Raw genomic sequence first — 26,059 nt, forward strand, 5'->3', positions numbered from 1 at the left:
AAGAGAAAATTTCTCAAACCAGGACCCTAAAGCACTTAAAAGACTATATTATAAGTTTTGCTGTAGCTAGAAGTGAGATACACAAAGTCAATGTGGTTCTCTGACTTGGAGAAGCAATGAGCCACTGCCAGAAATAACCAGCTTCAATAAATGCTTCCCTTCCAGCAAGGTGATGCGATGGCTGTCTCCATTCTTTGGTAGGAGAGATCAAAGGCCTTGTCACCTTGTCTCTATAAAGTCACTTAATTAACTATCTGGAATTTTTTAACCCATTCATCCCTCTGAGAGAATGAAATCACCTGATTTTCATCTGACTCAGGCTAAGATAATGAAAGTAGCTAGCTCCTCATTCTCAAAAGCTGATCATTTCTACAATATAGAATCACTCAAAGTTCAGTCTAAAAAATAAAATCCAAAATGTTAGATTATATTCTGGAAAAATCTACCCTCAAAATGCTCTCCAAGGTTTATGACCTGAAGGCATGTTATAATTAGTGGTTGTGGATATTAAAAGCACTATGGATTGAGTAATGCAGCAAGAACCAGAGAAATTCAAAAATCAGGTAAGGTTCTGCTGCCAAAGGACACTTGGGTTTGGTGTCAGTTATAAGTATTATGGAAAATCCTGAGTATCTGACCAGTTACCATTTTTCCACAAATCAAACTGGTGTCATCTACAACTCCATAACACCCGCCAGATGGCCATCCAGGACAGATGCAGTGAAGCATCTCTCTCCATCCCTGCTCCCCGCTGTTAAGAAAATGAACGGAAAGTCATGGGGTTTTAGATGTTTCAAGCCCAGAATAGCTACCAGCTGGAAGAGAACCCCTTTTTAAGCAATCATCAGCACTCAATGCTGGGTGCTAGGTGCTGTGAAGTTCCTAAAAATACAAAGAGCAAAATGAGATAGTGCAGTGAATGGAAGTTAAGTAATACTGACTATAGCTACTGGAAGAATTTTCAAAAGGGAGGACTGAGTATGATTTAGGGATTTAGGGAACGCCTCAGCCAGATCTGGATGTGGACAGATGAAAAAGGAAGAAGGTCATTCCAAGAAAAAAGAGTTAATGAGAGGGGAAAACGTGGAGCTGGGAATGTCCAATACATGCTCTGTTGATAATGACTGTGGCCCAATTAAGATAGAGGTCTGACAGAGCCGCTGAGAGAAACAAGGCAGGGAGACATGGAGATCCTGGCATGTACAGTAGTGTATAAAAGAGATAAAGATATTTTAAGAAATACTCTGATCTTTAACTGCTAAATCCCCAAGTTACCTGATATAAATCTCTGATTCCTTGTTTTAACATTTATCTCTCCTTCACTTTCTGTGTTATTTTACTTAGTACCATTTTACCATGTTGTTCTACTTTGTACTTTGTACCAAAAAGAGCTGTGGCGTGCTGGAGCTCAAACAGAACCTACTGCTATAGTGAACTATCAGAGTCAGGAGTCCAGCTGGTCTAAAGGGTATTATTTTAATAACCAAACCCCATTGCCCTTCAGGTTCCACCCCTGAAAGAGCTGTCTGAATGCTCTGGATATACCATATTGTGCACGCCAACCATCATGGCCGCCATTACACCACAGTAGCACTCAAGTACTTCATGGATTGCCCCCACTGGCATTTGAGACTTAGAGTTAACTTTGGGTTCATTTTCTCAAAAGAAAACTTAAGGGGGAAAAGAGAACTGGTGGTAATCTACAGTTGACTTGGGCAAACGGAATAGTGTCTGTGTTGATGATCTGAGTTCTGCCTCTGATCTATGGAATCAATGAATTCCAAGATGTCTCAGTTCTGTCTGCCTGAGATTCTTGGTGAAAAAGTCCTACAAAGAGTTATGAAAACTCAAGTGTCAGCCTTCAAAAAGAAAAATCCAGCACAGTCTACAAAGTTATCCATGCCATCAACTCTTTCCTCTTTTCAAACACCTTAGCATGTTTTATGTTAAAGAAAAAATGTAGTTTGATTGTAACCAATATCCTGAACTGGTCATCAGAAGTCCCATGAACATTAAAATGGAAGAAAAGAATAGAGTGCATTAAGTTCTGTGTAGATTAGTAGTTGGTTTTCTTTAGGCTTGGTGTCTCTCTCTCTCTCTCTCTCTCTCTCTCTCTCTCTCTCTCTCTCTCCCCCCTCTCCCTCTCTCTCTCTCTCTCTGACTTTTGCTTCTAACAAATTTCTGTGTTTGTAGTTCTCAGTACACATTTGTGAGCACAGTTGGGAATGAGCAGCAGGAAGTCCATTCATTTTATGTATCTACTCTATTTATAACCTACCTCATGCTAAAGAGAAGACTTAGGGCTTTGAACAAAAATAGCTATAACACAACAGGATAAAAATAAATAAATGGAAAACTTACAGAATAAATGCATTTAAAACCACCGACACCCTGAGTTTCTTGAATCTTTTGTCACAGGCATATAGATGAATTTTCTCCCTAGAAATCCCCAACTACTACTAATCTGCAAGTAACCCACAGCTCAGATGGAAAGATCTATGAAGAAATATCTTGGACTTAAAAGGCATCCTTCTCTACAGACCTTGTTTCCTTTATGTGTTCAACCTCATGAGGCACTGAGAGGCAATGATAATTAGCTCTACTTTCAACTCTGGCGCCAGGGTATCTTGCATAAAGTGAAAAAAGACTTCAGCACCAGAGTCTCCTGCCTCTCCCATTTGGAAAAAAATAATTCAGTTCTTTCCAAAGAAAGAGTGAATGGCATTACCCTCTAATCCAGAAATCTAGATGGGCACCATCTCAAGGACAGGAAGGACAACCAGGCATCTGGCAGATGCCTACCCAAGGAAACTAATATTTTCATCCCAGATACAAGTGCCTGCGTACAAACCTCCATGGTCCACATCAAGGGGTCTATAATGTGATCTGAGAAAATTAAAGCCCAAATATTGACTTAAGTTTGATATTTATATAACTGGAATTTTTTAAATACATGCCACTCAAATGATCATTAAAAGCAATGTAACTCTTTAGTATTAAGGATTCCATTTGTAGTATACACAGAAACTTCTAAAGTCTCCTTCCCTATCCCCTACATGCAGAAGCTACCCACTCCCCACAAGGGATCTTCAGTATATTTGTTCTAAAACAATTATCCTGCAGGGGTACAAACTAGTTAGCAGTATCTTTTATAGCTCTCCAGGTGAGTCTAATATGCAGTCAAGATTAAGGACCACTGGTCTGGGAACTTTGGCCAGTGAGCCACCTCTCCTAGTGCCAGTAAAACTAGACTAAGGTTTCTTTCCTCCTTCTTATTCCATATACATATTTAATTAAGTTAGTCCTGGCAGCTTCCTGAATAACCTTTAAAGTCACAGTTCAACACATCTGTTATGGGTTTGATCTGGAATGCCCTCAAAGTCTCATATGTTTGGAGGTGGGGGCTTTGGGAAGTGATTAGGTCATGAGAGATCTGATCTCATTTGTAAATTAATCCACTGATGGCTGAACAGTCTACTGGGAGGTGGAACCTCACTGAAGGAAGAAGGGATTTATCTTCTCCCCAGCCCCTCACTGCCCTCTCTTCAGTTTCCCAGCTGCCACGAGCTGAGATGCTGTCCCCCTCCATGCCCTTCCACCATGATGTTCTGCCTTGTCTCAGGCCCAAAGCAATGGAGCTGGCTGACCATGGACTAAATCCTCTGAAATCATGAGTCAAAATAAATCTTTTCTCCTCTAGGTTGTTCTTGTCAGGTATTTTGGTCACAGTAACCAGAAGCTGACTAACACAACAACATACATCAAAATACACTGACATTTGTTGCAGGGAGTTGTTTCAAACCTCACACTTCCCACTGTCTTTTGGGAAGTATCTTTGCCTTGCTGCTACAGCTACATGTTAAATGTTACAAACTAATAAGATGGAAAAAAATGAAAAGGAGAAGAATGTTAGCATATTCTAAGAGTGAATTTTGTGGTCATGTGACCTATTTCTACAAGGTCCATCCACCATATTTTGGGTCAAGTTCATTCTTCCTTCCTAGTGATTCAAAACACATTTGTCTTATGTTCCTCTCCCTCTCTTCTGGTTAAATTATCAGGCAATGAAGCTAATGAATCAATCCCTCATAGAGTATAATAAATGATAATACCTTAATGAGTTATTCTACTCAGAAAGCAGTTCCATATTTTTCTAAGACCTTCTGAAGACATAGTATCACAATCCAAGCTAAGTCTATAATTTTGGAAAGTAGGCACCATGTTAGCATAGGAAGGTTATTATAAATTAGAAGATCAGGCAAATGCACCCCTAAAGTCACACCTCAGAGATGGCTTGCCCACTCAAAGCAAATCCTGGTTATAAGTGATGACTGACTTCCTTGCTGTGGAATTGCTCAGCTACTGACCTCATATCTGTGGAACTACTGGCTGCTCCATGGTCATTCATGACATATGGCAGTATGTCAGCCTTTCACCATTTCCATAACATACAGCACTTAGTAGGTACTTGTGTTAATCAACTTTGCATCACTGTGACCAAAATACCTGACATAAACAACTTAGAGGAGGAAAGGTTTATTTTGGCTCATGATTTTAGAGATTCAGTCCATGATCAGCTGGTTCCAATGCAAAACACCATAGCAGAAAGGCATGGTAGAGGAAAGCTACTCAGCTCAAGGCAGCTGAGAAGCAAAAAAAAAGAGAAAGAAAGGATCGGGGGAGAAGACAAACCCTATCAAGGCTTGTCCCCAGTGACCTATTTTTTCCAACTAGTTCCTACCCACCAGTAGCCCATGCAGCTACCAATGGATTAATCCATTAAAATAAGAGCCTTCATGATCCAATCATTATCCAAAGGCCTCATCTCTGTATTCATGAGACTTGGGGAAATTCCAGATCAAAAAACAAAACAGTGCTTAATGAATGGGTGGTTAAAAAAATTTTTAAAGGTACACAAGTGCTCTTCATTCTTCGGTTGTCCATAGACATCCCTACACAATTAACTGAATATTTACCATGTTTTGTTTTGTTTTGTTTTGTTTTTGTGGTGCTGGGGATTGAACCCAGGGCCTCATGCTTGCAAGGCAAGCACTCTACCAACTGAGCTATATACCCAGCGCTTTACCATGTTTTTTTTTTTTAAGACTTCCAGAGAAAAATACTCAATTTCCTCAATCAAGTACTCACTCCAATGTGACAAGCAAGTTTTCAAAAGAAGTGAAGACACTATAAATCTGCACTTAGCTGATGGCTTTTGGAAGTCTTACCTCTCCAGAATATCAACAAAATCTATAGCAACCTAAAGTAGTCTCTTTTTAAGAAAAACAATGAAATAATGCCATCATCAAGCTCCCATCCAGAACTTATGAACTCAAAACCTATGTAAAATACACATATTAGTTTAAATAAAGATTGGTCACAGGATTCTTGAAGGATAGAAGAGACACAGACAAGTATCTAGACAAGAGAAGAAAATGAAAAACACACAGAAATCACTGATGAATGTGGTGATTGACACCCACCCCCATCCACTCCATCAATGGTTGTTGGGAAATGGGCATGTGGACTGATCCCAGTCAGTTAAGGGAAAGACAAATTCTACTGAAAAATCCTTAGAAAGACTTTCTCTCCCTTAAGAAAAGCACAGTGAAAAGGCAGTTGTCTTCTATCTGGGGACAATGTCTTGTTGGTGTGAAATTGAGCTCTCTGCCTCCAAAGCAAGTGTATGTGACGGTGTGGAAAACAGACGTTCAGAGAATTTTAGGCTGTGAATCTACTGCTTTGCTTTAGAAAGTCATCTACATTTTCCACTCTGGTTACTTCACAGGAAGTGAGACTATAATCTATTCAAAGAGTTTGCATTATATTTTTAGTCAATCCCAACTACCCATCTCAATCTGTTCATTTAAAAAATATATGTGGGTTTAACATTTGCTTTGGTGTATCATTCATGTTGTAAAAATGGATGTGGTGGTCTATAAATAAAATAATCCACTTAAAAATAGACTGAAGCATAGAGCCAATCGAAATGTTATTATAATAAATAGGATTACTTTTTTAAAGGACCTCAGTGTTTGCATTTTTACTGATCCATTTTTAAAGTAGATTTAATTTTACAATATTTACAAAATTGTACATCTTATTAAATAACTTACAGAAATCGGTATTAGTTTCCTATTGCTACTGTAACAAATTACCACAAACTCAGTGGCTTAAAACACCACAAGTTTATTATATTATCTCACAGTTCTGAAATTCCAAAGTCTGAAATGGGTTTCCCAGTGCTAAAACTAATGTTGGCAGCACTGCATCCTTTCTAAGAACTCCAGGAGGAAATCTATTTCCTTCCCCTTTCCAGCTTCTAAAGGCTCCCAGCGTTCCTTGGCTCCTGGCCCCATCGCCCCAGCATTTGCTTTTGTCATCACATCTCCTTCCATGACTCTGACTCTCCTTCCTCCCTCTTATGAGGACTTTGAGATTACACTGGACCATCCCAGATAATCCAGGATCTTCTTCCCATCCCTATCTCAAGAACCTTAACTTCATCACATCTGCACACTCCTTTTGCCACATAAGGTAACATATTCACAGGTTCCAGAGAGCAGGACATGAATTTCTAGGGGAGCCATTACTTTACTCCCACAAAATCCATCACAAATAGGAACCCAAAGACAGGCTCAGTGGCACATACCTGTAATCCCAGCAGCTCAGGAGGCGGAGGTAGGAGAATCGTGAGCTCAAAGCCAGCCTCAGCAACTTAGGGAGGCCCTACGCAACTCGGCGAGACCCTGTCTCTAAATAAAATATTTAAAAGGGCTGGGGATGTGGTGCAGTGGTTAAGCACCCCTGGGTTCAATCCCCAGTACCAAAAAACAAGTAGGGACCTGACCTGAGAGTATTTAGGAAAGTGGGTCAATTAATACTAACCCAGAAGCTGGTATTGGCTTTGAGTTATGAGGAGAAACCCTTGCCCCTCCAAGAAAAATTTGGTGGGATTAAAAAAACATTCGAGCTTCAGACACTACTCAAACACAATCTTCCCCAGTGAGAAAAAGATCAGGTTAAAAGATTTGATCCTTGTTTTGGTTTCCACAAAATCCATAAGGCTAAAAACAGGTTGGTGAAATGAATTTATTGGGAAAAGAAGAGTAAAAAGTAAGAATCACCTAGGGAAATAGTAAATCATTATAAGAAAAAAAAAAAAAAGCAACTGCAAGAATCACTTTCAAAAACATAACAAATCACCAAATTTGAATCACTAATTTATGAAATTTTAGCTGTGTACAGGGGTTGGAATCAGGAAGCAGAACAGGAGACAATAGAGTGATGTGTCCTGAGCCTTATGCCTGGCACACCCTAATATTTAACTGCCATTAGTTAAAAATTTGAACAAATTCAAGTGTTTATCAGCAGGTGAATTGATAAACAAGATGTGTCCATCCACACAACTAAATAACAAGGAACAAATTACTGATACATACAACACAGCTGAATCTCAAAATAACTGTGTTAAGTGAAAGAAGTCAGACACAAAAAGCTATATAGCATATGATTCCATTGATATAAAATTCTAGAAAATGCAAGTTAATCTGTAGTGTCAAAAGTAGACTTGGGAGTAGGGGCTGAAGGAGGGACTGCAGAGGGCATGAGGAATCACTGGGATGAGACGACAGGAATGTTCTGCATGTGATCACGAAGGGGGTATGTGGCTGACAACTGTCAACACCCATTGACTTGCACCCTTTAGGGGGTGCAGTTTTGCTTTGCAGTATATACCTCGATGATTCCTTTAAAATTGGACTCCTCTTCAGTAGTAAATTTATGTTGAAGATCATGACAAGGTCACAACCCATAATCACTGCAGCTTCCAGCTGAAGCCTCTCCACATTTTTCTAGGCTTCGCAGTTCCTCCAATTACTTAAGCTTATTCATGGACGGCAAGCCAACTTCATAAGCCAGGAAACTCATTTCCTTGACCGCAGCCAAGGGTAGATGCCACATGAACTCCCTCCTCCTGTAGGAAGGTAATCTCCCTCATCCACTCCCTAGCAAGGCACTAAAGTCAAAAATATTCATCCTATCCATGCCAAAAAGACAGTTACCATATACATGATAGAGCCACTTTATGTGCAGATTTTTGTCTTTGTTTATAACTTGCATTATAATAAGTTATCTTTGTATTTTGTATTTTTTTCCATTCATTTGAAACCTATTTGGGTAGAACAGGAGTCTTTCAGACTAAATATCTGTCCACTTGTTCACAGATCAGTGTTCATATTATTTTGTGTTTATTTTATAATATTTTGATACCATAACATTTTCATGACTTTATAATCTTTTAATAGTTTTATTTGACACATTTTAAAGTAATTATTGCCCAATTCATGCTGCATTTGTTCAGAAAATAGTTCAACAGATATTCTATGTACAGCAATAATACTTTCTGCCTGTCCACTGGACACTAACCCTTCAGTATCCTCGCTCTTTGCAAAGTCTCAGACACACGTTCAAATTTTCAATGAAATACCTCCAAAACCAATTATATGATTCTTCAGTTTAATGTCTGTCATGCTAAAGGTATAAACTGGCCCAGCTGTTTAACAACTAAGAGAGTTTTAAGGAATGGATTTCTTTAAAGAGGTCACTTCATATTAGGTCAAGAGAGTGGGTCTTGTCAGGCATAGTGGCACAAGCCTGTAATCCCAGTGACTCAGGAGGCTGAGGCAGGAGGATTGCAAGTTCAAGGCTAGCCTCAGCAACTTAGCAAGGCCCTAAGTAACTTAGCAAGATCTTGTCTCTAAATTAAATTTTTTTTTAAAAAATTTAAAGGGCTGGGGATATAGCTCAGTGGTAAAACATGTCCAGATTCAATCCCCAGTACCAAAAAAAGAGCGGGGGAGTGTGTGGGGAGAGAGAGAGAGAGAGAGAGAGAGAGAGAGACTCTCATCCAGAGTTTAATAGTGTGTACTCCTGACAAGAAAAAGGAAGAGACTGGGGAGCTTCTCTGTGGCAGAAAGGGAGGACCAGGCAGGGATGCAGCCTGCATCCTTGGAGTCTCTTGTGGAAAACATGGACCATGCACAAAGAGAGTAAGCACAGGGATATCTGGACCCTCTGCTGGTGACAGGAAACTGTGTTTAACAATAAACAGAAAAGTCATGGGACAGTCCCAATGCTCACCTACTGGCAGAGGAAGAATTTCCCCTGAGGAACGAATTCTGAAAAGACAGAGGGTGACAAAACACGCTTGGTTCCTGTCTCCCGTGCGCTTGTGCTCTCGTTAACACACTGGTTGCACACATCTCCTCCCTATTCACAAGTCTTCCTAAAGTTCTTCCAGCTAAGAAGGAAAAATGGAATTCCTTCCCCAAATCAGGTAACTGTTCTCATAATGAGCAGTTGGAATCTGCTATTTGCAAACATAAACTTCTTGAAGAAATAACTGATCTTTCCCCAAATGAACTACTCATAAACAGAAAAATCATTTTGCTCCATGATAGGTGCCAAAGAAAGAAAGCTGTCACCTTAGCACAGTAAAGGAGGAAGGAGGGAGGAGAAGGAAGTACAGGACTCTTACCCAGGCCTTGATTCTGCTGTTCCCACTCAATGGCGTCGGGCACCTGGTAGGTGGCCCCCTCCAGTGGGTGCAGGTTTCCCTGCTCCAAGCCGGGTTCCTGGGACGTGATGCCAGGGAGGGTGAAGCCCGGCAGCTCAGAGTCACCATCGAAGCTCTCATCCAGGGAGTCCGTCTCTTTATCCTCCTCATCTTCTTCCTCATCTTCCTCTTCTTCCTCCTCATCTTCTTCATCCTCTTCATCCTCATCTTCTTCCCCCTCTGGGCAAAACAAAAATCAAAGGGAAACATGAAAACATGCAGTGAGCACATACTCAAAACACCTGCAGCCTTTCAGCTGATCCAAACACTACCAAATAATCATGCTTGACCTTTTAATACCAATTTTATAGCCAAAGTCATATGATGTGAGCTTTGCAGAATTATGCACCCACCATATACCCTTTATTTTATTTCATTTCATTTTATTTCATTGTCATACTGGGGATTGAACCCAGGACTTGGCACATGTTGGCTAGTGCTCTACCACTGAGCTACAACCCCAGTCCATATACCACATATTTTAAACTTCAAAAACCGCCATTATATCAGATAAGTATCATACATCATGCTTATTGAGAGTCAAAGTTGAGGTACTATTGTTATTAATTTATGTTTACAGGGGTAAGAAACATCCCATTTCTGTATTCTAGAGGTCATGAAAGATGTATCTGTCAGAAATTACACTGAGAAACCAACAGAACTTAAAACAGTTGTTCCCATCCCTTTATCTCACATAATATTAAAGATGAAAATTCATTATTTTAGCATGGTTTCCTTTCTATTCTTCCACATCAGTAAAAGTATCTCACAACAATGTTAAGTGAGTGGCACAGAAATCCACTCTTGGGCCCCGTTCTCCTTGAGGAGGAGTGACCCTCCTCAAACAACTGCATCCACATTCTCAATTCCACTCTAAAGGAAACTGGGAAACAGCATATGTATCATGGACAGTCCGAAAAGCAATATGTGGAAAAAACTGTCATTATCACAATCATAAGAGTTAACATTTACAATCTGTCATTTTCAGGGCTTCAAGTGAAATGGGTTTAAGGTACATAAGATCAACAATTTCAATTTTCTAGGAATACTCCAAGTCCCCCAAACTATGGATGCACCCACAAAGCTCCTGGTGAGTACCCACAGAATTCACTGAAGGCCTTCCCTTCGTCTGTCCCATTGGCTGTCAACACAGTGGTTACTCAACAGGAAACAAGGAGCAGAAACAACCAAAGTAACTCAAGAATTCTGAGACTCTTCTGTTCCCAAACAACTTTCTTCACACCTACCCACCATCCTTTATCATTTAGAGGTTTTGTGATTTTTTTAAAATATTAGCTCCTGAGTGGGGTTTAGAACAGAGGTAGAATGCTTGCCTAGTACGTGCAAGGTCTTGAGTTCAATCCCCAGAAATGCAAAAAAGAAAAAGAAAAGACAATTTTACTCTTATCTTTTTTTATTCTTATAGGTCTTTTAATCTTGTAGGACTTAATACCTGTCACTATTCCAAAAATTCAACACGTTTTTATTGTGCACCTAATGGGTGCTATTCCTGGAAACAGCAACAAAGCAATAACGTTTCTAACGTCACAGAGCTGATACGCCACTCAGGGAGACATACAGCAAACAAGTAGATATAAGTAAACTGTCAAGAAAAAAAGAAAATGCCAGGTGCTCTTATTTTTAGATGGACAGATTAAGGAAAAGCATTCAAAGTAAAATTTGAACAGAGACCATACCAAAATAATAAATTATTTTGTTTAATTGAGGTCAGTGTCTGCAAGAAAAGCACTCACAGCAGATAGACAGCAAGGACAAAAGTCTTTGGTAAGTGTGCATGGCAAGGAAGAGTGGACTGGGGGCAGGGACAGACAGAATACAGGAAATTCTGCAAGAGGGAGTATGTATGGGCCAGATCTGAATTATACTTTTTAAAAATGACTCTGCCTACAAGGTGGAGAATGATCCATGTCAGAGCAAGTGACACAGCAGCAAGTCCCATTGGGAGGAGGTTGCTTAACACTTAGGGAGCAGGTGATGGTACCTTACACTAGGGTACAGTCTAGAAAGTCAGATCTAGAATGTAATTTGAAGGAGGAGTCCTGCTGATAATTATAATGCGACGTGCAGGAGGAATATCCCACATTCCTAAAAATGAAAATTAAAGGATAATGAGAAATATCAAAACTTTTTATTTCAGATAGATTGTGTAATGGCTATGCCTATGACATTCAAATGGAATGCTGGAAGTCCTGAGAAGGTCACAGCTACAGATAAAATTTGGGAGTCAACAAATCATACATAATATCTCAAGCTTTGAGACTGCTTGAAATCATCAAGAGAGCAAGTGTGGACAGAAAGGGTACTGGTCCTGCCCAAGCCCTGCACAGTCTACCCTTTAGAGGATGGCCAGCCAAGGGGGAATCCCACAAAGGTAACAGAAGTGACCATAGAGATGGGAGAAAAGCCAAGATGAGTGTCATGTGAAGGAAGGCAAATAAGCGAAGCATTTTGGAGAGGTTGAATAAGACTGCTAATGTCCCTCTGGTTTGGACATTGGGAAGGTATTAGTGACCTCAACAAAGATTTTTCCCCTGGGAGAATAAGGACAAAAATCAGGTTGGAGTGGTTCAAAAGGAAACTAGAAATGAAACAGTCAATACAGCAAATGTAGAAAAGTATTTCAAGAAATTTGGCTGTAAAAGAACAGGAATATTAGGGTATAGCTGGAGGGAGATATGGAGTAAAGGATAAGATTTTTTTTTTTTTTTTTTTAGAAAAAAGAAGATACTACAACTTGCTTGTAAGTTGATGTTTCGGATCCAGTAGAGAAGGCTGACGATGGTACAGGAGAAAGAGAAGAAGCTGGAGCAATGTCCTGGGAGACCCGGCATCACAGAGCAGTTATACCCAGCGTCTAAGCTACATGAAGTTATTGTGGCGGTAATTTTGGTCAAGTTTCTGAATTAGTTCGCACCTCAGCTTCTTCATCTGTAACAATGGCAATGTTCCTACCATTACCATCCCAGGGCTGTTGTAAGGATTTCATTAGTTAATATGTAAGGTACTTAGAACGAAGCCTAGCACGTAGTGGTCACTGTGTAAGATGAGCTTCTTGGCTCTTACTCACAGGACCCAGGATCCAGTGCACAGGTTGGCACAGATTGACACAGATATTCAGCACCACTACAGGAGGAAGGGCAGAGAAAGCAGGCACAGATGCAGGGAGTGGGTAGATTTGGTGGCAGGAATATGTCCAAGTTATCTTCATATTTCTCTTATTTTCTCAAACAAGAAACTGAATAGGAAAAGAGAAATGTCAGTGGTTGGAGGTGAGAGGAGAAAGCGTGAAACAGCATCTCGCAGAATGGGCAAGTGAATTCGCAGGGGAAATGTGGTTGCCAGGGGGCACTATGAGCCACTTGAGATGTGTCATCGTAAATTTAAAGTGAGACCCATTAAGATGGTTGTGTTTTCCCCCAGCCACAATCAGCTGCTTGGGTGGAGACGTGGGTGGAGAGGTGAGTAGGCAGAGAGACTGAATCAGCAGCTGGTTTTACTGGAATGGAGAGAGGGTAAGATGGATGCTGACTGCGGGAGAAGGGGTAACTATAAACATGCACTCGAACTAAAGAGAAGCTGAGGAGGAGGCCGCATAGCCAAAAAGTAATGAGACAACTAGATTTATGGAGAAAACTTTCAGGGACCATCAAAACTATATGAGGGCTTTGCTGATCTTCCTCCACAGATGAGAATTCATCATAGGCCAAAAAGATCACTTCTTTAATTTTCTGAAGCATTATAAAGTCACTTTTAGTTCCCTTTCCTCCCACAAACCTAAGAAATCAGAATTGATGGAATGACTGTGACAACTGATAATGATCCTCTAAGGTTCACTATTCTCTGACGACTACCACCTGCCAAGGAAACTTCAACGTGGACTTCAACATCTTCAGTTAATTCTTCCTCTTTAAAGTATAGAACCATAAAGAACAAAAAGGAACTTTATCCTTACCCCAACCTTTTGTTCCAAAGAGAGGACTGCACCTAAGCATGCCAAGGCCAACAAGAAGGTCTATACGTTCAGGATGTAATTTGGAGGACACTACAGGGTCAACAGGTCTCCTACACTGTCCTGCACTCACCCACCATGGCACAGTCCTCCTCCTCTCCCTGCCCTGAAAAGCCCAACATGAGATAGCTTCCTCTGAGTCAGACAATAAAACCAAGGCACACTCTCCCAGTGATAACTTAGTAAAATACAGTTGCTACTACTGGACATTAAGGAAGGACTCTGATTTACCTGGGAGAAAGAAAGGGAAGTCTTTTCCTGGTACTATCAAGCTCATCCTTTTGCAAGAAGCAGCTTAGAAGATTTACTACTTGTCACTTAAAATATCGGTAAAAATCACAGAGCATGCACAGAGGATAGCTATAAAGAAGGAAATGTCAGTAACCGTGTAGAAAAGATAGGAAGATGAGCCTTATAGGAATGAGATTGCTGTTTTAGTCTACTCTTATTCTTTAACTATCTTTTTCTGCCAGAAAACGCTTTAGGAGCTTATAATCATTTTGTAGTCATTAAACATCTTTAGTCATGTATCACTCTGCTGCAAATACCAATGGAACATTGACTACTATGTTATTACAGATCAATAACAAAAGAGGTATTCTCCCCCTTTCTAATACTAGCAAAATAATGTCCTTTATAGCAGCTTGACCCAAGAAAGGTGGGAAATTATTGAGTAAAGGAAGGATAGTCTTATTCTTTGCGGTATCACCAATGACTAGCAAACTGCTTAGCAGTCACCAGTGCTGGAGAAGTAATTGTTGAGTGAATAGAAAGATGGAGAAATAAATGAATTAACAATAATATAGATGCAGTTTTTGTAAAACCTAGATCTCAGAAAACAGAGTAACATTTAACAAACAAGTAGTAACACATTCATCTGCAGAATCACGCAACAAGCATGTAAGACCAACAGGGTAAAACAAACCAGAGTTCTGTGTGTTCATCTTCTGTTCATTGGAACTGAAGAGAAAGGTGGATCTTCCAATGAGTACACCCAAGAGAAGCGATGTCATAACCTCTGAACACGAAGGGCTGCTATGCCATAAATGATCAGCAAATAAAATTGTGCCAAAAACGGTAACCAGATCCCTGATCTAAAGTTGAAAGAAGAGCTCATTCAAATAACACTGCAAGGTCATAAAGATTATACAGTAACGCTTTCTGAATTTTGAATTTTGTAGTCATTAAACATTTTTAGTCATGTATCACTCTGCTGCAAATACCAATGGAACACTACTATTATAGATCAATAACAAAAGAGGTATTCTCCCCCTTTCTAATACTAGCAAAATAATGTCCTTTATAGCAGCTTGACCCAAGAAAGGTGGGAAAGTATTGAGTAAAGGAAGGAAAGAAGAGCTCATTCAAATAACACTGCAAGGTCATAAAGATTATACAGTAACGCTTTCTGAATTTTGAAATTTTAAAAATGAACCCCCATTTTATTTTTGTTTATCTGAACTCCAAATAAGCATATAGGTCAAGGTAAACACACACACACATGCACACGCACACACACACAATTATTCCATACAAAGATGGCACAAGAAAAGAAAATTTGAACCTCCACAAAGAAACATGAATAACAGACACACCTCATATACCAACATCAGTTAATAAGGTTCAAAGACTTAAAGTTGTATTTGTCCTGAAAGTCCCTAAGAATGACTGCACCCTGGGAAGGGCAGGTTCAGAGAGTTCAGTCAGAGAAGTTCCTTCCTGTCATGTCACCTTCCATGAGGAATGGGAAGTGCATCCTCAGAATTGATATGACTTTTTCCTAGGTTGACAGGAAGCTGATTACTACATAACACCACAGCGACACTGGCATCGTTCAGAGGGGTAGGCATGATGGCTTCTGGGTAACCATCTCTCTTGGTGGGCAAAATCCTCCCACCAAACTTCACTGTTCCCACTCCCAAAAACATGACATACACTGCCCAAGTTCCCTTTTCACTCTTGTTGAACAAGCATCCTCTTGAAAACTTAGGGGGTCCTACTGAATTCAGGATGCACAGTCAACATTGGTCAGGTTTCATTGCCACAGAGTCAGGGAACTTTCCCATACCATCCTCACCAAAATCAAGACACTTGAGATTAATCTGATGTTCTTGCTAGTATGTCCACTATCAAGAATTCTGACCCCTAGCCAGGCTCATTGGCACATATCTGCAATCCCAGCAGCTCAGGAGTCTGAAGGCAGGAGGATGTCAAGTTCAAAGCCAGCCTCAGCAACTTAACAAGCCACTAAGCAACTTAGCAAGACTCTGTCTCAAAATAAAAAGTAAAAAGGGCCAAGGATGTGGCTCAGTGGTACAGCACCCCTGGGTTAAATCCCCACTACCAAAAAAAAAAAAAAATCTGACACCTAATTTGAGAGTGAAACACCTGAGCTAGGTGTCAACCCAAAATCTAACCTAAATGCTCACTCAGACAGTAGACAGCTCAGCATGCAACAGAGACTACATAGACTAGAACATGGTTCCATTTCAGATTGTTGTGCTTGCAGTGAACTGAAATAGTTAAAAAATGAAACGGGTAAAACTTTAAAAAGTATGTCAGGTTCAAGTGCCATGTGGCTAAGAGAGGCTTGGTGATATTAAGTGGAATGACCAGAGCTCAAACAGAGAAATGTCCTGATGCAAGTGACAGCGAGAAAAATGTGTCTAGACTGTACGCTCTCTAAGCCAATTTCATCTGCCTGGCCTGTCTCTGACAGAATCTCTTAAAAGCTGCTTCATAACTCACAGCAATACTCTGTGAGTACATACTGGGGTTCTTCTTGTGAAGAGCTCAAAAGAGCTCAAAACCTTTGCAAGCATTATCCTTCAAATGTACATTGTTAGCTAAACAGGGAACAAGTTTATAAGCTTTGTTTTACTCATACTGGTCAAATAACTACCTTGAGTGCTCAAATAATATCATAGCAGATCCTAATATGAGTTTGTTCAAACCCAGGATTTTTGTCTCTCTAGGTCAGATACAATTTCTTTCTTTTAATTTTTTTTTCTTCCTCTTTTTTGTACCAGGTACTGAACCCAGAGACACATAACCACTGGGCCACATCCCCAGCCCATATATATATATATATATGTATATATATATATATATACATATATATATATATACATATATATATATATATTTTTTTTTTTTTTTTGGCGATGCTGGGGATTGAACCCAGGGCCTCGTGCTTGTGAGGCAAGTACTATACCAACTAAGCTATATCCCCAGCCCAGCCCTTTATATTTTTTTAATTTTTAATTATTATATTTTAATTTTAAATTATATTTTTAATTTTTTTATATTTTTTTAATTTCCTGGCAGGGTCTTGCTAAGTTGCTCAGGCTGCCTTTAAACTTGAGATCCTCCTGCCTCAGCTGCTGGGGTTACAGGCTGCACCACTGTCTCCAGCCCAGGCCCAATGTCTTTACTCAGTGCAAACATTTCTGCCTAAGACTAACAAAAATCACGTTTCACTTTCGTTGAGGACTAGTTTGCTACAAAATCCATTTTTGGTTTCATAGGCAGGCCCCACCTACAGTGTTCAGTTTCTCTAACCATGTTTTTATCATGGCTTAGACATTTTTAGATCTCCAGAAGGTAGGCAGACAAGCACACAGCAAAGAACCCTCCACATGTGTCAGCCCAACAATGGGGTAGCAAGAACCAGAATGGTGACATCTGTTCCCCCAGCATGCCCAATCAACCCTTGACTTACAGAACAACACCTCATCTGTACCCATGGCTTCTTGGAATAGCAATGGTCTTGTGGTATCCTCACCGTTTGCCTATTTATTTATTCATAGTTTATGAGTCAAATCTCTCTTTTCTGACTTTTTTCCCTAAGTTTCCTAAGTTTAAAACTGAATCTAAGGCAAACAAATTAACGCATGCGGGAAAGTAGAAGAATACTATGAAAAGAAACAGGGCGGCTTCTCAGGACTCAGACCGCGCATGTGCTCGCCATCCCGGCTCTCCCTCAGAAGGGCCTGGCTCTGACACTTGCCAGTGGCATCTTTCTAAAAGAAGACCCTGCACTGGCCTGTGGAAACCCCTGTGCCAATGAAACCAAAAATTCTATCCCTCAAAATGGTTGCCACACATAAAAATCACTGAAGCCCTAGGGATGGCACTTCCTTTATTTCCAGCTTTTTGTTGTTGTTGTTCTGTTTTTGTTATTTTTTTGGTTTTTGTTTGTTTGTTTGTTTTGGGGGGGGTTCTTTTTTTTTTTTTTTTTTAACTCAGGCATCAAATTGAATACAAAACTTAAAAGCCAAAGGGAAAAAATTAATCTGTTCTGAGGATATGAAACAATTCTCCAGTAGATGGCTCTCCAGGACCAGAAGGTGCTGAGGAACCTCAGAAGTTGCAGAACTACCACAAAATCCAGCAGTTCACAATGTTAGGCTGACTCAGAACTTACAGAATTTCATACTTTTAAAATCTGAAAGATTCCTGACAAGAGTTTTTGCATTTTTATTATGCAATATTAGAAAAATTTGAGAGAATATATATCTGTATGTACATATGTATTTTGAAGCTTAATAACATAAATATTACTATAAATAGCATATAGTGTATACACATACCATATTTATGTTATTAAACTTCATAATATAACGAACTCTGGAGAACTCACCATTCCATTTAAGAACTAGAATGCAATTAATACTGTTGCATCTCTGTATTCCTTTCTCAACCTCCTTCTTCCCCTTAATACCATATGAAATTACTGAATATGTTGGAACTTTTAAATTATACATTCTACTGCATTTCTTTTTTTTTTCAGCTATTACTCCTAAATTTTTCCCATACATATTTAAAACTATTTAATCCCTATCTTACCAATCCTTAAAAATGTTTTTGGAACACTTCAATTAGGATTATTTTAAGTTGTCCAGGTTGGCCTTGAACTTGCAGTCCTCCTGCCTCTGCCTCCCAAGTTGTTGGAATCACAGGATCATCATACCCAGCTTAACCTTTTTATTGACATATAAAATACAAATTAAAAGTTAACAAGCCACAAGTGTATAGCTTAATAAACTATTCCAAAGTGAACAGATGAGCATATCCACCATCCAGATTTTAAAAGAAACATCCCATTGTCCCAGAAGCCCCCTTCCTGCTTCCCTTTGCTTTTCCAAATATAGGCATTATCCTGACTTCCATAGATGAGATTTTCCAGCGTTTGAAATTTACATAAATGGAATCATACAGTATGTATTTCTTCATGTCTATCTTCTTTCACTCTGAGAGTCACCCATATTGTTTCATGCAGCAATCATTCATTCCTCAGTGGCATAGAGTATTTCATTTTATTAATATACCACAACTTTATCTGTCTGTTCTATTAGTGATGGATATTGAAAGTGTTTCAATTTTTTGCTTTTTCCAATAATGTTGCTGTACATCTTTTGATGACTTGTTTTTGCATTTTTGATGGTTTATTTCTCTTGCGTGGTACATGTTGTGCTTCCTATGTCTGTGGATTCATGTTCTATTTCAGTTCTGAAAAAATGTTCAATCATTAGCACAACAAATCTCTCTTCTGTCCTTTCTTCCTTCTCCTGCTGGGACCCTGATGAGGCATGTAAGTGAGTTCTCATTCTGTCCTCCACATAGCTTAGCTTTCCTTTCATATTATCTAACTTGTCTCTATGCTACACTTTCCATAATGTCTTCACATTGATCCTCCAGTTCATTAATTCTCTCTTCTATTGTATTTAACCCATCATTGAAGTTTTTGTTTTCAGCAATTACATTTATATTTCCAAAGGTCTTATTTGTTTATTTTTTTTAATCGTTCAGGTCATTTTTTATAATCTCTTATTACTTGTTCATGTTTATGATTTCATCTTTTATTTTTTCAAACCTCTTATACAAGGTTATTTTATATTCTATGTCTTGTAGTTTTAGTAGCTAAGGTCCTGGATGAAAAAAAGCCAATCTATTATTTGTCTTTTGTGCTGACTCTCAGTTGTGGTGGTTGTTTCCTTGTTAATTTGTTGATGTTTTATTACAAATTTCACAGTTGTTTAACTTTAATCTGTGGGAAGTCTATGATCTCCTTTGGGCATGCTTTTTTCTAGAGAATTTATATTTTTCTCCCCAAAACCAAGCTAACAAGTACAGTCTTAAAATCTGTTCTCACTACTTGTAATTTCATCTATGCATTAATGCATCTTTTACCCAAGATCTGGTCATTTTGGTATGTTACACTCCATCAGAATTTTCTGTGTGAAGTTGAAATCCAAATAAAGTACCTTTTTATTGTGGTCGTTTGTTGTTGTTGTTGTTGTTGTTGTTGTTGTGTTTTTTTGTTTTGTTTTGTTTTGTTTTGGTGATGTTAGGAATCAAACCCAGGGCCCTGTTCATGTTAGGCAAGGCTCTATCACTGAGGCACTTCCCTAGCCCTCAAATAATGTACTTTTCAGAAGTATATCTATTATATTCATTTGAAGTAGGACCAACGAGTTGAGTAAGAGTTTTTATTTGCTTTGTAAATTCTCCAATTTCAAATATTCATAAGAGCATCTGTAACCATGGACCTTTAAAAATTAGATAAAATCTCAAATGATATCATTCATTAAATACAACCTTCTTTAAACATTTCTGCTGGTTTATTCAGTTCTCCCTCTTAAATACCTCATCACCATAATTTTTAAATCTCCCATATAAATCTAGTCCATTTTCTTGAAAACTTTTACTAAATTTCAAACTTCCCCAATAAGTATAACAGAAAATATTATAGTTTAAAACTTCTTCAAATCTAGCCTTTAACAATATTGAAAACATAAATTAATGACAAAATAAAATGGTTTGAGGCAAGAACATTAGTTCACTTCAAATACCAGTTGCAAAATATTCTAGATTCAGATAGATGTTTGAATATTTTCTTATTTCTTTTAACATTACCTTCTTTTATATGAGTATTTTTATCTTGATAATGCCATTCCTCTATCTGGGTAACAAGTTAAAGAATCAGTCTAAACAACTACACTCACATTTCCTGCTTACTACTTAATCCCCTTGACCTCATATAATTGGCATGTTCTCCATTATCTTCTATAAATCCTTCCCCTAATTAAACTGAGTTATCCTAATAGAGTCCTCCAGCAATAATAAGTTAGAGTCTAACTCCTGCTCATTAAACAATTCATTTTCAATTCAGATATCAGCTTCTTAAATATTTCCCTCTGGAAAATGAGACTAGGGCAATACTATTTTATTTCTCAAGGGTGCTATACAGAGAAACATAAGAGCTATATTAATATTGCATCTATAAATTCTGAGCTATCTGAAATAAAACCTTTCTTTTCAGCAATTTAGTAGTCCTAAAGGAACACTTGCTTTAAGTAAACATATAAAGCTTGTATATAAAAATACACATACCCTCAAAAGATAAATTATAGATTAGTTAGATTGATTATTGGTTTTGCAAAATTATGTATAAAAGTAGATTTCCCCTTCAAAGTATAAAACATGATTTGACTTAACCAAAGTGAGGTTTACATGCTAATTTGTGGAAATACATATTTCTTTTATCATGCCTGTGTGCCTTTAGCTCCTTGAAAGCATTGATTTGGTTTTATTCGTCTTTGTACCACCCGTCAGGAATAAGCATTGTGCCTCACCTAAAACAACCACTCAATATGCTGATTGAACAAAAATAAACTGAACACTACTTTAATTATCTTCCATTAATGTCTTTATAGGTTCAAATACAATTATATTCATTTAAGTTACATAAATGTATCAAATGAGTATATCAACTTTTTAAGAAAAAAATCCACCTACACATTTTCATCCTAGTACTAGACAGACTTCAGGGAGAATGTCCCTTATAAAATTCATTTCTATAACTTTTTTTTTTTCGTACTAAGGATCTAACCCAGGGCAAGCACTAGGCATGCTAAGCAAGCGCTCTACCACTGAGCTATACCCCCAGCCCTTTCTTCATTTTATATTGAGACAAGGTCTAAGTTGCCCAGGCTGACCTGGAATTTACGATCCTCCTGTCCCTTAGCCTCCCGAGTCACTGGGACAGAGAAGTGCACCATCATGCCCAGATCCTCACTCACATAACACTTTCAGAGAAAGATCTCCCTTAACCCACCTTTCCTTTCTTTCCCTCCCTCCCACTTTAGCTTCCCAGGTTGGGTCTAAAGCATTACCTAAGTTTACTGAGTTCCTCTTACCTAACTGTCAGTATGGATTTCTATGAGAAAGAAATGAATAATATTAAACCCTTCAATGGGACCCAAGAAATCAAAGCAAGTTGTTATGGAATTACTAGTAGAGTGTGATTGGGAACTGCTGCTTCATTCATATAAAAAGTGCTCAATTTCAGGTCCACAAAAGCACTAAACTGAACAATAAGCAAGGAAGGCAAGGCAAGCAGGAGGCACATCAGTTAAATAAGATGATGGTCGTAAAACCAGGCACTTACTCATGGATCATCATTTACTCAACACCTAGCACCAACAGGCCAAGGTGCACATGACTAAGAAGAAAGATCCAACCCTGCTCTTAAGCAGGTTGTAGAGAATTCAGTCAAGAGGTCACAAACTGATGGTCAATGTTTGGGAAGGCAAAATTCATTTTGGGTGTGCATGGTAATAAAATAAACAGGTAAACGCTGGAACTGATTCACAATACTTAAAATATTAGAATATTTTACATAAAAATCAGAAGGCTCAGTTTATCTTGGAAAGACTCAGAGACCTGGAATGATGGAGCCCAGATTCTCTCCTGGCAAAAATACAAACAGAACCTGTCTGGCTCAGAAGAGGTATGAGCTCTCTCCGGCAATACATTCCCCACTCCCTACTTTCTTCTGCATCTTCTTCCTTGCTTGCTAGCGTTATCTACCCAGCCTCTGACCCATGGTTGCATGGAGAGGATGTATTTCATTATATCAATACCTGGTAGCACATGATAAATGATATATAATTTTAAGGAAATAGAGTCAGCAGTCATAAAACTAAGTCACATTATGTATTTATTCCATGTCAAAAAACTGTGCTAAGAACACTGCATGCAAGATCTCATTTAATCCTCACAATAAGCCAAGAGGTAGAAACATCAATCTGCTTTGCAGATGGAAAAACTAAGTTCTAAAGATGCTAAATAATTGAGTCAATATTCAATGTTTTAGGTTTTTTGGGTTTTTTTTTTTTCATGATGGAACCAGGAATTAAACTCAGGTATATACACCTGAGACCAGAAGCAGAGCTATCCCCCATTAGACTACTACTCATCCCTGCAAGATGGGTGATCTAAGAGCTTCAAAGAGAAGTTTGAGCTGGACTATTTCTCCTTCCGGTTCCCTTCATTTTAACTCCCTGGTTCTTTGTTTATGGAACATCATAACTGAGTATTATCTGCTATAGAACACAACAGAATGACCCCAGTATCATATAAGTGTATTTCGTATGTGGAGAGAAGTGTTAGAGTGACCAGAAATAAGTCAGGCTTCTAACAGGGATGGAATTTCCTCTGAAGGGTGGGATTGCATGGTGTTTAACATGGCAGTCATCAGATGGTCACTCCCCTGGGATTAAATGTGTGTCCAACCTGGAAAAGAGGACACAGTATGTACAGAGGGGTGAGTATTTTGCTCCTTGGTGGTAGACACTGGGGGAAATTTACATCTTGATCTTGCTGGGTTTTTCTATGTGATGAGGAGAAAACAAGAAATTTCCTTCCATAAAGGAATCGAACCAAGAGCTAAGGTGACAGAAAGCCTGGCAAGTTGCCTGAAAAATTGGTTCAGTGCTTTGGAACTAGAATATAAAAAACAAACTCAGACAGAGCATAGAACAGGTCAGAACCCAGGAGCCTAAGAGCTTGTTAGCCAGGGATCGGAAAGAAATTTGTACTTTGTGAATATAGTCAGACACAGTGCAATTGGTACATCCTTGCCTTATTTTAGACATTTTTAGGTTTATAACTGTTTGTGTTACAAAGCAATAAAATTCTGATGTTGTCACCAGTAAAAGAATACTTACCTATGTCTATCCTCATATTGAAAATATCATGATTTTAAAAATGCTTTTTTTTTCTTCAAACATATAAAATACCTTCACAATCTCTGCAACCCATTTTATACTTCCAAGCTACACATTTGCTTCAACAACTGTACAAAAATCACCACATGCAGAAAGCCCTGCTTGGACCTGTCCCCAGAGGGACTCTCAACCTTTGAGTATGAGCCTAGATTAGTCATTTGGAACAAATGCTTTTTCCTAGGATCTGAACAACCCTCTCCAGAGAAACACAGTATGGTTTCCTATATATCAGAGCTCTGTTGACCTGAGGCTGAGCACTTGGTTGCCTCCTCTACACTGAAAAGCAGTTTCTCCTGTTATTAAAAGCTATTCTTCAAGAATAATTCTTCTAACCAACAAGATAAATTAGAAAAACTTGCTTGATTACATGTCTATAAAATAATCCATCACTAGTGTGGTGTAAATGGTATCTGTTCACCAACTTTTAGAATTTTTTCCCTATTTTTTGATTTGTCACCATTTATTTTTCCATAAATGTCAATAAAATGATGACTATGTATCTATAGATAAAGATACATACATATACAAACTTACATGTAGAAACATCCCTGACAAATACATACACACACACACATACAGGCACATAAATCAACTCCATACTTCTGAGCTGGAGCTCAGGTCTCTCTCCCAACTCTTAAAGTCCTCTTTATGTCCTTTTTCATGATACTTTATCCTTCCACCTTGCATCTTTATTTATGTATATATGTTACCTCTTCTAAAACCTGTACTCACTGAAGCCAAGATCCACTCCCAATTAATCTTGGCATTATTCCACCAAATACTTGGTAAATGCACACATGAAAGAATAAATAAAACCATACAATATGTGCAAAGCTAAATTATTTTGTTATCATGAACCATTATACATAATGTTATGAGTGTTTAAGGGTGATTTTACTGAGCTGTGCTGCACTAAGCAAGAAAGGCACAAAAAAAGGGGGCGAGGGGACCAACTCTACAACAATGTTACTTAATTTTGATGATACTAATAATTGAATTCCCTTTAGTAAGAAAGCCTGCCAGAAAAATCAGTGAACGTCAGTTGTCTTTCTTCAACTGCAGAATTTGTGAACACAGTTTTAAGGCAATACATCACAATCTTGATTTTAAATATTTTTGAAACACTGCTGACCACGTGAATATTTCTAGCAAACATGATGACCATTCCGAGTGCCAAGTAATTGGCTGTACTAACTTACAGAGCATATAGGTGCTTAAGGATGGAGCTCTGTCATAAAGCCAATGAAAGTACGACAATGTCAGGACAAGACAATAAAGTGTCATCATATGAACTGGTCAATAACCAAAATCACCAGCAATTCTCTGTTTCATAATTGGTCACATAAGACACTTGAAAATGATACACAAATGAAAACAAGAAAAAAAAATCTCTTGTCTCATCCTAACATAGTGGACAATAAGTATTAGGTGTTTTGTGTGTCCATGTTAACAGAGTTATCACTTTTTAAAATTTAATCCCCATTATTTCCACCAAAACAGACATGCAGAGGTGGGAGGTGTCAGAATATACATCGACATTAAAATCAAAGAGTATATTCCACCAAATACTCTTTCCACATCTTCCCCACTTACATATCATTTAAGGGACTCTGTCATTGAGGCAAAAGTAAATCAGAAAGCAAAGCATTTCCAAGAACAAAGTCAAAATTTGCTCCCATTCTCAACATAATCAAACACTCTTAACCTCACACAACAGAATCAAAAGGAGCAAGGAACGTTCAAGTTTATCACACAGTACATGGTCTTCAACACTGCATACCACATAGCAGCTGCCAAAGTAAATCTCATAAACTTGGCTTTATAAATATGACCTCAAGATGGAATTTGAAATACCCTTTCACTCATTCTTTCTAGCTGCCCTCTAAGTTGAAAAGTCCCATGAGGACTGAGAAAATAACAAGGAAAACACTCTGAAAATGAATACTTAATGGGAAGACAAAAAAAATGTGTGAATTACAGTGCAGATGAAGGGCAGAGTCTCCCATAAGTGTACATGAGTTCTTTAGTTTTCTTACCAGAATTTTAAAGAAAACATCTCAGAAACGTCTTAATGCCACTTAAAGAATGCATCTCCCTAGCTGGGCACAGTGTAATCCCAGCAGCTTGAAGGCTGAAATAGGAGGATCACAAGTTCAAAGTCAGCCTGAGCATCTTAGCAGGACCTTGTCTCAAAATAAAAATTAAAAATGTCCGGGGATGTGGCTCAGTGGTCAGTGGTTAAGTATCCCTGGGATCAATTTCCCAGTACAAAAAAAAAAAAAAGAAAGAAAGAAAGAAAAAAAGCCTCTCCCAACTGGTTTCTGATTGACCAATAAAAGA

General features: G+C 38.5%; 1 protein-coding gene and 1 non-coding gene across 3 annotated transcripts in view; both read right to left on the reverse strand.

The window, feature by feature from the left end:
* Armh4 (armadillo like helical domain containing 4) overlaps positions 1-26,059 on the reverse strand; it is a 123,625-nt gene that overhangs the window by 73,214 nt on the left and 24,352 nt on the right. For both annotated transcript variants that reach the window (XM_047542475.1, XM_047542476.1), the window contains exon 5: positions 9,539-9,796. In XM_047542475.1, coding sequence (XP_047398431.1) covers positions 9,539-9,796 — 258 coding nt within the window. The remainder of the gene's footprint in view (positions 1-9,538; positions 9,797-26,059) is intronic.
* On the reverse strand, positions 16,806-16,878 carry Trnav-cac (transfer RNA valine (anticodon CAC)). Its single transcript has one exon. It is a non-coding gene; the product is annotated as a tRNA-Val (tRNA).

The sequence above is a fragment of the Sciurus carolinensis genome, chromosome 2 (genome assembly GCF_902686445.1).
Source record: "Sciurus carolinensis chromosome 2, mSciCar1.2, whole genome shotgun sequence".
NCBI lineage: Eukaryota > Metazoa > Chordata > Mammalia > Rodentia > Sciuridae > Sciurus > Sciurus carolinensis.